Genomic DNA, 12,255 nt, shown 5'->3' with positions numbered 1-12,255 from the left:
TTACTTGCACTTTTTTAAAGAATGTTATCGCGTAAATGAGTTTCTTTGTACATGTATTAATCAAAGATTTCTTCCTCTTTGATCTTTTTTCAATACATATCACCAAATCAGCAGAGGAAGTACAATTAACTTTCCATAACCAGAAGTGCCGTTATATGGGGGGTTTTGGTAAAGACTGAGAGTTCAGACATGTTTTGAATTAACAACTCCAATATAATGTTGTCAATCAGTTGTCCCCCAACGCTTCCTTATGTAAATGATAATAATGGATTCCATTTGCAAGGCATAAAAGTCAACTAAAAGTGATAAACGCATTTCTGAATAAAAAGGGTTTCAGGCCAGTCTTAAAAGAGTCCAGTCAGTGTGTGTGTTGTCCTTAGGTGGTCAGGGAGAATGTTCCACAAGCGGACCGCTGCTGAGCAGGAGGCCATGGGGCGGAGCTTGGTGTTGGGGACCCGAAGGAGCGAGCCGTTTGTAGATCTGAGGGTGCGGGTGGAGTTTTGGGGAGTAATGAGTCTTTGTAGATCGGGGGGTGCATGTCCATTTCTGCATTTATGTGTGAGTATTGTTCGGTTGTAATAGTTTATTTTGATAACATCTGCAGAGGTCTTATGTTTTAAATTAATACATATAGAAAGATATTATAATAGAAAATATTAGGGAGAATATTGATATTGTTATTAATGTATTATGAAGCATAGGGGTAATGTTTACTCTATGCAAATGTAAATGGCAAAAATTAATGTATATTGCATGAGAGTGACTGTTAGTATTATAGATTGACGAGGCCGGTTGAATTCCGTGAAGTGACTTACAATAACAAGGGACTTTTATTGTGAAAGTGACTTTAATGCGGACAATAACAAGACGGGACTCTTATTGTGAAAATACTTGTTTAGCGACTTGACCGGAAGTGACGTTTTGACCGGGGCCAGTGATTTTGAGGCTAAGACTCTGGGGATTAGAGATAGCGGATCCTGGCAGCGCTGTGTTGGATGTTTTGCAGTTTTTGGATGTTCTTGCCAGAGAAGAGGGAGTTACAGTAGTAATAGTACTTCTCTGCTCAGAAACAGCGTGTAAGACATATAACCTTCTAAAATGCACATAACTAGCGTCGTAAGGCTTGCAGTAGTAAAGTTGTTGCCTGACACACCTGTTCGATAGTAAAGCCACTGCTATTTACAGGACTTCAACCATGCCGTCCGTCGTCGATAAGTGCAGCGACATATGGTCTCCTTGTTTATGTGTTACGTAAAAAAATAACTGGCTGAACTGGAATCTGATGCCAGCTGGTGTATACAACAAACTTACAAACATGGCTGTTTGCTTCCATATGATAAAGCATTCATCCCATATAAAAAAGTGTTTTCCCCGTTATGCCCCACCCCAAAAAGAAAAAGGCATTTCAAAGGCTTTTCACCCATCACTGTTACACTGCGGCTGTTTCTGCTGTTAAATTGTCTGAGAGATGTTCAACATTGTGTTTAAATTGTTTTAATTCTCTTTTGCATCGTGTTCATCTGCCTTGAGCACCATCAATCAGGTTTTGGGGGCATATTAACTCTGGGACAAGGCATGTGAATCTTGTTTTCTTTCATGATTAATCTGGAAATATTTCAGTGCCAAAGTGTCGCGTAAAATTAGTTTGTATCTCCTCTGCCCTCGGCTTTGCACATAACATCTCTCAAAGACTTTATTACCCCCTCGGGCTTCAGAATGAGTCCTCAGTGTGAGATTGTGTCTTTACTGGTTTGATGGTAAGTACTCCATCCATCATCCCCACACAAACAGTGAGTCACTGCACAAGCTACGCCTCGACCGCTAGACATCCTTACGTAACAAGAGTGCAGAGAAGCAGTAAGAGTCACATTTCCATCAGCTTGCTTACAGACAACTGTTACTTCACAGCTAAAATGCTATCACGCAAACTCACAAGAAAGAAAAAAATGTCTTTAATGTCAAAAAGCTCACTCTGGTCATCGAATCTACAACTTAAGATGTCCTGGGGCCCCTGCTGACCCCGCAGGTCACACGGCAGACTATACGTTGCGCTTTTCATTTCAGTTATGCTGTGCTGGGTCCCAAAATAATTCTCAGTTCTTCAAACTACAACAAACCATTCGACACATCGTAAACATGGAGCTTTTGGGGTCCTTGGGGATCTGGGGGTTCGGGGCAGTTTGCAGCAATCTAGTCCACAAAAATGTCTTTGAAGTCAATCGTTTTTCTACTTCTTTCTTTTCTTTTCTTTTTGTCCTGAATTATTAGTCGATGGAAACAAATTGATCATCAGAAATACCCACATTAGTCAATTATCCAGCGTAACTCGTAGCTTTTCACGTGATGCCATACAATCACAAAAGCAAAGGTGCTTTCTTTTCCCCATTTCATGTCATTACAAGCCCTTCAAACGAGTACTACGGAACCTCGTTGTTTGAGTTCATCTGGTAAAGGTTTCAGCTGAGTTCACACATGGCAACCCATTTACAGAAAGAGCTGTGGGCAGTGCTGTTGGTCGGACTACATCACTCTACATTTAACATTCAGTGTTCAACATAAATGTAAATACATGTTAAACTATTACATAGGAAAAATAAAATAACTATCAAATGATATATGCATGAATTACATAAGGAAACAAAGAGTAAATATTGTGATGGAAGGATTTTGCAGGAACACCAACATCATTTCTTTGGTGACCTGCTGTTTTTTGGTCAACAACATCCCTTTGATCTCTGCTTACAGTCGGCAAGCGGCGCTAAAACAACAAGAGATGGAGCGGTAGAGATAAGTGCTGCGAGCACACGGATCTAATCTGATATTCAGGGGGAGTGCATCGATAATGCGTTACCCCTGTGCCTCCAAGTCTGGCAGTTTAAAAACCTAGAGGGACACTCAGATATTGTAGGACTGGAGATAAGAGTCGTAAACACCCTGATATAATCTAAAAATCAGGGGGATTAGCACTTAATACACTGTTTTGCCTGATACTATTACAGATAATCTTGGCCAATTTTAGGTATTTATCCCTCAGGACACGCTCTAGAAATTATTATCAGGTTGTAGTAAAATCCCACCCGAGTTAAAACAGTATGTAGATAATACAGTGTTGTCGGGTGTTTGCTTGCCCCCCCCCCCTCCCCCCAATCTCTGAACAGTAAGCCCTTTTAGTCTGCCAGGTGACACACGAGTTCGGTATGCATGTTGTTTAAAACTCAAACCTCGGGAACAAAACAGTAACTTTGGAGGTCATGCCGTCTACACAAAATGTGAAAAGGCATCCGCTCCAAATGCAACAGGTTTAGTCGGTGGCAGTTCACGGACAATTACAGACAAAAGGGTGACTTGCTACAAAGTATTCTGAAGTAAAGGTCGCGAGGACTGATTTAGCTCCAAATAATGACACCATTTTGTAAATCAATCCTGGAGTTTGGTGTTGCTCTGGTTCCTTTGGGATTTTCCATTCCTTTTCTTTTTTGAGTCTTTGAAAATGGAAACAAATACCATTTCTGATGCTTACACGTTTTTCACCACATCACCTTAATCACTCTCACCTGCCCACCCTACTGCACCCAATCCCATCTGTATTTAGGTCACAGCTTCACACACTCTCTGATAGATGGTTCTCCGCATTTATGCCTGACCCTCCAACAATTACCCTCCGACTGCTCTCCCGTTGCCGACCCGGCCCGTTTGGACTTCTCCTGCCTTGACTGCCCTGAAAAACCGCCATAGCCTTCTGTCCCCGACCACAAGAATTAGCTGAGCTTCCTCTGGTTTCTGTCTGCCTTTCCCCCGTAAGCAGAGCCTGGACGGTGCTGGTATTGTGAGATCTGCCTGGACGTCACAACCACCAAGTGAAAGGCGGCCAAGTGTTCAGAGTGATAATGTTTGTACAAATCATAAATGAAATACAGACCAACGTGTTTAATGTCGTAGATCAACGTGTTCAAATCTTGTGTCAACTAGGAACCTTATTTCAGGCATCAGAAAACTCTTTTCCAGGCTTTAGGAATGATTCCTGCAGCCCTATGAGTTGGATTGTCTGCTGGGCATCCTGCGACCCTGCAGTAACACATCTGGTCTTCAGCAAGACAACTGCTGGTGGAAATGCCACAGACACCATTATTTAGGTTAACATTCCACATTTGAATGATGATTTTATTAGCGCCAATACGACTCGTGTTAATTTTTCGTTAAACACGGTCTGTTGAGCAGCCCATTTTTTGACGAATAACCCGAGCATGTAAAAAACAGACCAATAACCAACCCAGAATACCTGCATACGAGGGCATTCATTCCAATAAATGAATGATCCAGCTACGGGGCAAGCTTGTCAGGATAATTTGGGAAAGCATGTGTGCCATTACACCCAACATACATTAAAGACTAGAATAGGTGTCAGTCTGGATTAACACATTCCTGCGGTTTGTCGGCACGAGTCTCCTCGTCTCCTCCCCGCCCGTGCTCTGGTCGAGGTCCAGGATGTTGTATGATTTCATCAGCTTGTTTGGCCACACCTCACCAGCATTCCTGCCCTGGCTAATGAAACTACAGCACACACCCAGATAGCCAGGAACTCTTTCCTACACATTTATCTAATATGTGCGAGTGTAAGCATGTACATGCGTACACACACACACACACACACACTGCCATTAGCTCAAAGTTTTTGTGCCCACATTTGAACCACACACACATCGAAAACAGTCAACAACAGTACACCACTGTGTAAAATGTAGATACAATCTAAGAAACATGTATAAACCTGTATTGCATCTATAAGTATATATTTCAGAGAGGCAAGTCATGCAACGTCTCACTGGAATACACACACTGATACGTTGATGTGATCCAGTTTGATATTTCACAGAATACACACGATCTAACCTGAAACCACATAAACATGCATCAATAGACACACAATAAACTGCAAACTAGTCTGTTTGGCCAAAGGTAATTAAGAAGTCTGTCAACAAGCTGATAACTTCCTGACAACTCCCCTCGAAAAACAACCTCGGCTCCCTCCCTCCCTCCCTCCCTTCCTTCCTTCCTTCCTCCCTCACTCCTCGTTCTATGGCCACACTCCGTGCCAGCTATCTTCCTTTTTACATTAATCATCTTTGTTCTGATATCTTCAAAAGCTTTATTAATTTCCTCTCTGCTACCTATCTACAAGAGCCTTGTGCACTATTGTTTAATTTTTTTCTTTAAATATTGAATCGGGTCAAAATGACCCGAAGGCAACACAAGGGTTAATACAACTTTCATTCTCTATTTCCCCGACCACAATTTACACCGTGCACTCCATCAAGGGTGATCGCTCCATATTTTAACTGTCAGCAAGCTGATTTAGCTTCTTGGTTCTATAACGGATAATTACAGGTCATTGTGCACTTAGTTTACAGATGTATTGAGATAGCGGAATGAAAATGGACCAAATGATGACACACTTGCTGACTGAAGAGCCAGAGGCAAGGTCACTTATCATGAGGACTCCAAACCCTTCTGAGAGGATGTATTGGAGACGAGTATCAAGGCTACATTATACCCAGCCACTAAAACTCCATTTATTTCTACAGTTTTTTGCACAATGCTCCTTCTTTGCCAGCTGCCTTACATGTTATAAATGCACAAGTTGTAACATCAAGGCATACATTTTAAAATACTTGGTAGGCAACTAAAATGTCATTTAATGAATGAAGAGCTAAAGAATTGACCCACAACTTTTTAAGTGGTGGTTTTGTGGTTTTACTTTCAGAGAAACTCAGATCCGTCAATTAATAAAATTGATAAGTCTTCAAAATCGTGAGTATTAGTCAACTAAGAATTTATTTGGTCTAGAAAAGTCCTGAGTAAGAGGCCACAGAAAAAGGACACTTTCCAAAGCAGTAGTTTGAAAAAAGTCTGGTTAACCACACATACAAATACATCAGCAGGACTCTATTCATGCCTTTCACGTTCAGAAAATAAATAAAACCTCTCTGAAACTTAACTTAAGACTAAACCTCAAGAATCCCCTTACTTAAATGTAGCTTTAACGCCTATTGTAAGTGTTAGCTCCTTTTGAAGCGCTTCTGTGGGAACTCTGAACAAAGCAGCTGATAACTGCCAGACTCAGCTATCTACTGAGGTCGCACGCAGGAACACACAAGATTAAAGAAAATGTTTTTAATACAAGCAGCATACTTGCTGAGAAGCATGAAGACGATAGGGAGGAGGGAGTCAGACGGAAAGCAAGCCGTCTCTGTGACAATTTAAAAACATGATTTGCCGAGCACTGGGAGGATTAGGGACCGGACTGCTCCACAACACGCACTTATACTGGTTTCTAATCCTAGTACACATTAACAGCCATAATTACACAGCAACAACAGATTAGTGTTGCAGGGAAATGACACATGTGAAAAATACACAGAAACAAATACAAAGACAGACTGTCATCCCAGAGTAGAAATGAGGAGCAGGAGGAGGAAGAAGTGGAAGAGCAGGAAGAAGAAATGGAGGAAGAAGTTGAGGAGCCAGTCAAATGAGGTGAAAAGGAGAATGATGAAAAGAGGTGAATGCACACAAAAGCAGAATATTCCAAATACACAACAAATGAACAACAAACAAGGAGAAGAGGAAGAAGCCCAAACTATCAATTTGGTATTAATAAGGGCGGCAGGAGAGGCGAAAACAGAAATTACAAAGAGGAACGTAAACATCATAAAAGGACACGAGAGAGCAAAGTGCTGACAAAGGGAGTAGGAAGAGAGAGATAAAACAGGGGGAGCCTAAACACACAGTGTGCATGGACTCAACACGGCATTCCATTCACACAGACAGGAAGCAAAGAATTGAAACACTGAGACCTAATCGATAGACACATCAATGCTGCAGGAAAACACCTGGAGCACCAATTCTGCCTCTTTGTGAACATTATTATCATTAATAACACCTAAAGTGTTGCTGCTCTTGTGTTGGACCTTAAATAGACCCAAACCGCTCTCCTACATAGAGAGTGTATTAACATTTAGTTTTTCATTTTTTAAAGTCAAACTGAAATGAAAATGAATGAATTCATTGTGCATTAATTCATTTAAAATCATCAATTAATGTTACTCCAGGGGGAATGGATTTTTATTTCAGATCAATAATGTCCGTATTGGTAATTTAGGAGCCAAATCTCTGTGTGGGCTGGCACTTAATATTGTTCATAATATCCCTAAAATTCTATGAGCAGTTAATAACTTTGCAGGTCAATATTGTTACTTTTAAAAATCCCAGTGAAACCCAAGTTGAAGACGATTTTAGCTTCTCTGTTGTGAAGTCTTTCCCGATGAAAATAAATATATGAGGGGTATACAGTCACAAGAGGAGTTGAAACACATTTTCTCATGGAGTTTAGCGCGATACGATGCTACAGAGGACTGTTAGCTCAAAACACTCGCCTCCCTAACCTGTTGATAGATGAGGAGGAGGACGAGGGAGAGATGAAGGATGAACTTTACTGGTTTTAAACCAGCTCGGTGTCACTCCAGGACATGGAGGAATACATATATGCCGCCAGGTCAAACCTTATTTAAAACCGTTTCCAGAAGAGAAAAGAAAAGGATTTGAAGGGGATTTTTATGTAAACATACTTTGATGCATATTTTGTATACATATTGTAACAGTTTAGCTCCACACCTTCCTTTTATTATTAGTTGTTTTCATCCCGTCTCTAACTATCATGTCATTCCAGATCCTGCTTCCCATCTCGTCAGTCCAACTCCCCTCACCTGCCTCTGATCACCTCGTTAGTCCCTCATTCCCTTCACCTGGTCCTCACGCCCTTCTCACCTGCAGCCCATCCCCTCATTAGTCCCTCACTATTTAGCTCCCTCACTTCCACTTGTCCTCTGCCAGATTGTCTTGTGTTTTCGTGCCAAGTTCTCCAGTGTTATTAGAGTATATTCCTGACCTGCCTGTTCTGACCCTGCCTGCCTGCCCTGACCTCTGATTCTCTGCCACGCCCCTTTTTGGACTTGTTTGCTTCTTGGACTGATCTCCCGGTTTTGACCCAGCCTTTTTTCAACTAAAGACATTCATCTTTGTTCCTGTCTGAGTCGTGCATAATTGGCATATAACAGGAGATAGCCTAATGGATAAGTAACACAGGGACAAAGGATTAAAACTGGGAGTAAATAACTCTACCTGGACATAAAGTGGTGTACATCGCCCCTGCCTATCTGTGCATCCTGTTAGTTTAGAGACCTGAAAGTGTAGACTATTCATCTCTACCTCTAGGCAGAACAGTATTATCTCATAAAGAACAACGGAAGGTGAAGGAGGAAGTGTTCAAAGAGGAAGACGAGTTGAAATGAAAAAGGGAAGTGTGTGAAAGGTGAAGAGGCGACGCACTTGTGAGCAGAAAAGGATGATAAATGAGAAGGGGGGACTGTGTGTGTCGTGCTTTTGGGTGTGTATATATATAATATATATATAATATATATAAATTATATATATAATATATAATATATATACATTATTTATAATATATATATATTATATATAAGATGAAAGACGATTAAGAGGCAAAGTAGTAGAGGGTGGAACAAAACGAGTCCATCTCCGTCTGTCCACCCGTAAAAACACGCGCACACGCACACTTCTCCCCCTCACTCAATCACAACTGAGGCCATCTATCTATATGACTGGTGTGCTCTTTGAATAATGGAGCCAATATGAAGCGAGTCACTGAGAAGATTTGGTGGTTTGATAGGGGTCACGAGGTTCCTGCCCTGAGAGCAGCGCAGGGAATCAACAGCAGTCATAAAGGAATCACAAGAGGGAATAATTTGCATTTTACATTCACAACTTAAGTGGAAACGACTCATGCCTGCTCCTGTCTGGACCATCACAATTCATATCAGATATGCTTTTAATTTTTTATACAGCAATTATGGAGAACTGGATCTCCATGGCTTTGTCTAATTTCCCAAGACTTTGGAATGTGGAAATCATTTGGACCTTTCATGATATAAAAATGACATAGCATTCGATTATTCTTTTATGACTTCAGGGAAATCCTCAAATGCTCTGAAAATGCCGTTTCATAAAAACCTGTCTTGCCTTTTCTCCTCCGTCTTTCAGGGCTTCGTAAAAATCCTCACACTTTATTACAAAACTATCTCTGACGATGAATAATGTAGCTAACTGATGGCTCAAAGGTCAAATAGCTTCTAAACGAGTTATTTTTTCATGCTTTTGTTCATGTTCTTGGACGATTTTAGTATCTGTGAAAATGAAACTTATTCTACAAGTAAAACACCTACCACTCAGATGAATAAGCTGCATTAATGTGACAGACACATCACACTCAGATGATACACACAGTGACTCAATGTGTTTATGTACCTGCCACAGGGCCAGCAGAGTTACCCTCAAATCATAGTACTTTTTTGAATAGCAAGCAGAAAAAACTGCAATGTAAAGATCCAAAACAAGCATTACTTTGTTCACACAAGTCTGGCAGACTGGTATCAGTCAAAGTAATATACACATGGTATCTATTTTCAAAATGTCTGGATTTAATTAAAAAACAGCATCTTTGAGAAAACAGCAAAACTCAAACATATGGCATACCGGTTTGTACTGCATATGTCTACATGTCCCTCAAAAATATGTTAATGGTGTTTGTGCATTGAGGGAAGTAACTGTTTTAAAACAGGTTTGCCTTGATTTGAGGCAGCTTTGTTAAATATATATATATATATATATATCTTCTATGTCACTCTACATGGCATATTCTCTCAAAAGGCTAATTGTCACTGTTAATCGGTGCACTTCAAAAACCCAGGGATGGTACCTGTTCCAGGAGTTTTCTGTATCTCTGCGTGGCTTGCTGGATGAGGTCCCTCACAGTCCACCCCTCCTTGCAGGGCACCACCACACCGGTCTGCCCAAATGTCACCGTGACCTTCATCGTAGCACTCTCTCTGCCCAATCCAAGGTGCGGTTCCCTCTGGTATTTGGTTGATGAACAATGATGATAACAATGCAGGACAGGCTCCAAACTGCAGTGTGCAAAAGTCTTAAAGAGTCCGGGAAGTGACCAGAGAAAAAAAAAATGTTGGTGACTGACTCGGGGTCACTCACATCACTCAAACCAACTTCATAAAAAGTGACACAGATTGTCAAAGTGGTCCAGAGTCAACAGAGCTCTTTACTAAAACTTCCAATTGGCATTTCACAGTCACAGCTCAGGGTGATAATGACGACACGAGCAAGTGCATCCGGTTCCGTTAATAACCTCTCATTATGTGGTCGTGAGAGTGATTATATATTTCTTATAAGCTCTTCAAATATCCTCAAAGTAGTGATGTTTCGTTTCGATTAAAGTCTTTTAAAAAATAATAAAAAATACTGCAGTCTTTTTTATGATGGAGAGCAGCTGGTAAACGGGAACTTGGTGTCATGTTATTGTCTTTTTACAATAAAAAAAATAATAATGTCAACTTTATTTGACACTTGCTGTCTTCCAGCTAACTCTACTCGGCTAAAAAAATAGATTAGCTTGACGCTGAAACCTGGTGCGACTTGCAGGCACACAAGCGAAGGATGAGAGCTTTCAGTCGGCCACGCGCGCTGGTTCGATACCTTCCTGCCCTTCTCCGCTTCACCAAAGCACCGTGTAACTACAACACTGTGTTCCGACTGATTAAATACACGCGTATCCAAACGTTTCACATCAGAGTCCTACGCTAAGCTAACGTTAGCCACCTTAGCTGAACTTTGGAGGGAGGGATGCAGTCGCTCGCGCATCATTTCAGAAGTTTTTCTTCCTCTCGCAACTTTTCCTTTCTTCCCCCGGCGGTAAGTGGCGTCCACCTCATCACCCGACACAACGACACCGTTACCGTTATTTTTCAACTTCGGAGACGGGACGGAGGTGAACACACCGTGGCGCAGTGTGTGTTGGAAAAAGTTTTTTTTGTTTTTTTGGGGATTCCTTCAACGCTGTCCGCTCCTGGCCAGTTCCTGACCAGCTCCTGCGCCGCTTGTTGCTGTCACTTTCTTAAAGGGGAAGTACTCCATCTATTGCTGGAATGAAAGTGAGAGTGGGTTTCTGCGAGAGTAATGCATCCACATTCTCATATACTTCTCAAACAGGGAGCAACATGTGAAGTGCAACTGCACTAATAATAGATGACTGGTTTGTATTGGCGGGTAATGCATTCATCCACCTTTGTTTAGGTCTCCAAAAACAATTAACTCAAATTACATTGTAAAGCTGAGGACACCTAATTTGTCACCACCATGGCCCCCTCTCAAATGACATCTAGTTTGATCCAATGTTTCTAAAAATATTTCTCGATATTGCCATGGTTTATGAGCTATCTATTTTAGCTCTGTCAAATGTCAAAAAGAAAAATGTCAATTTTGACAAATGGTGGAACTATAAAACTTTGTTTCTTCCAAAGACATTTTAGAATGTCGAAGTAGGAACATCACAGGTGTAAAACAATAACATTTAATTATTTTGGATTGCTTTAGCTTTAGGGTCGTGGCACACATAACAGCGCCATCGTTAATGTTATTATTAACACCTGTGCTTCTCTTTTCATATGTTGTGTCTACTTCTCTTGTTTCATTGAATTCTTTTCACTGTTATTGTATATAGTCATTACAGTATTGCTATTAAATGCTAGACATTTCAAAATAATGGACAAGAAACAATAACACGGGTCTGACAGAATTTTTTTTATATTATTGTAAATATTAGTAAGAGATGGTGATTTTATAGAAAAACCTAGAGTTGGCATGCATTTAGTCAGTCACAACATTTTTGAAGGCACAATTAGATTTCACGGTTATCATCCGATAGGATCCACATTAAAATAGCATACAGTCAAATGTTTGTGTTACAAACCTTGAAACCCCTTGAAGATCTTGGCTCACCATTACAATGTTGAAGCAAACAAAAATATCGTATTTACAAATCATTTTGGCTTTTCACAGATTGATTCATCTTCAAAGAGGAAAACCCCTCCCCGGGAGGTGGAGTTTGACTTTGTAATTAGCAGCTTGAATATATGCATGTGTATGTCTGCTAATTGATTTGGGCTAGGTTTAGTTTCTGGGTCACTGAATTCCATTGCTTCTAATGAACCCCAAGGGAGGACGAGCACTGCGCATGCATGCATCTTTTTCCTCTTCCTTTCTTTGGTAAAAGTTTGAAAGTTACACTTGAGCAATCATTTAGGATATGAATTTATAAGTGCGGCAAAC

At 40.8% G+C, this 12,255-nt stretch overlaps 1 protein-coding gene across 4 annotated transcripts in view; it reads right to left on the bottom strand.

Moving 5' to 3' along the window:
- Positions 1–10,948, bottom strand: part of pard3bb (par-3 family cell polarity regulator beta b) — a 190,334-nt gene extending 179,386 nt beyond the window's left edge. For 3 of the 4 annotated variants that reach the window (XM_056427990.1, XM_056427999.1, XM_056428015.1), the window contains exons 1-2: positions 10,747–10,948; positions 9,833–10,057 (exon numbers count right to left, since the gene is read on the bottom strand). In XM_056427990.1, the coding sequence (XP_056283965.1) occupies positions 9,833–10,057; positions 10,747–10,791 (270 nt within the window). In that variant the 5' untranslated portion in view covers positions 10,792–10,948. Of the gene's footprint in view, positions 1–9,832 lie in introns of all 4 variants that reach the window. The other variant, XM_056428006.1, reaches the window with a different exon arrangement.
- Between the last annotated feature and the right edge of the window lie 1,307 nt (positions 10,949–12,255).

This window comes from Pseudoliparis swirei, chromosome 2, assembly GCF_029220125.1.
Source record: "Pseudoliparis swirei isolate HS2019 ecotype Mariana Trench chromosome 2, NWPU_hadal_v1, whole genome shotgun sequence".
NCBI classification, from domain to species: domain Eukaryota; kingdom Metazoa; phylum Chordata; class Actinopteri; order Perciformes; family Liparidae; genus Pseudoliparis; species Pseudoliparis swirei.
The sequence above is the reverse complement of the archived record's forward strand: the minus strand, read 5'-3'. Positions and strand labels throughout refer to the sequence as shown.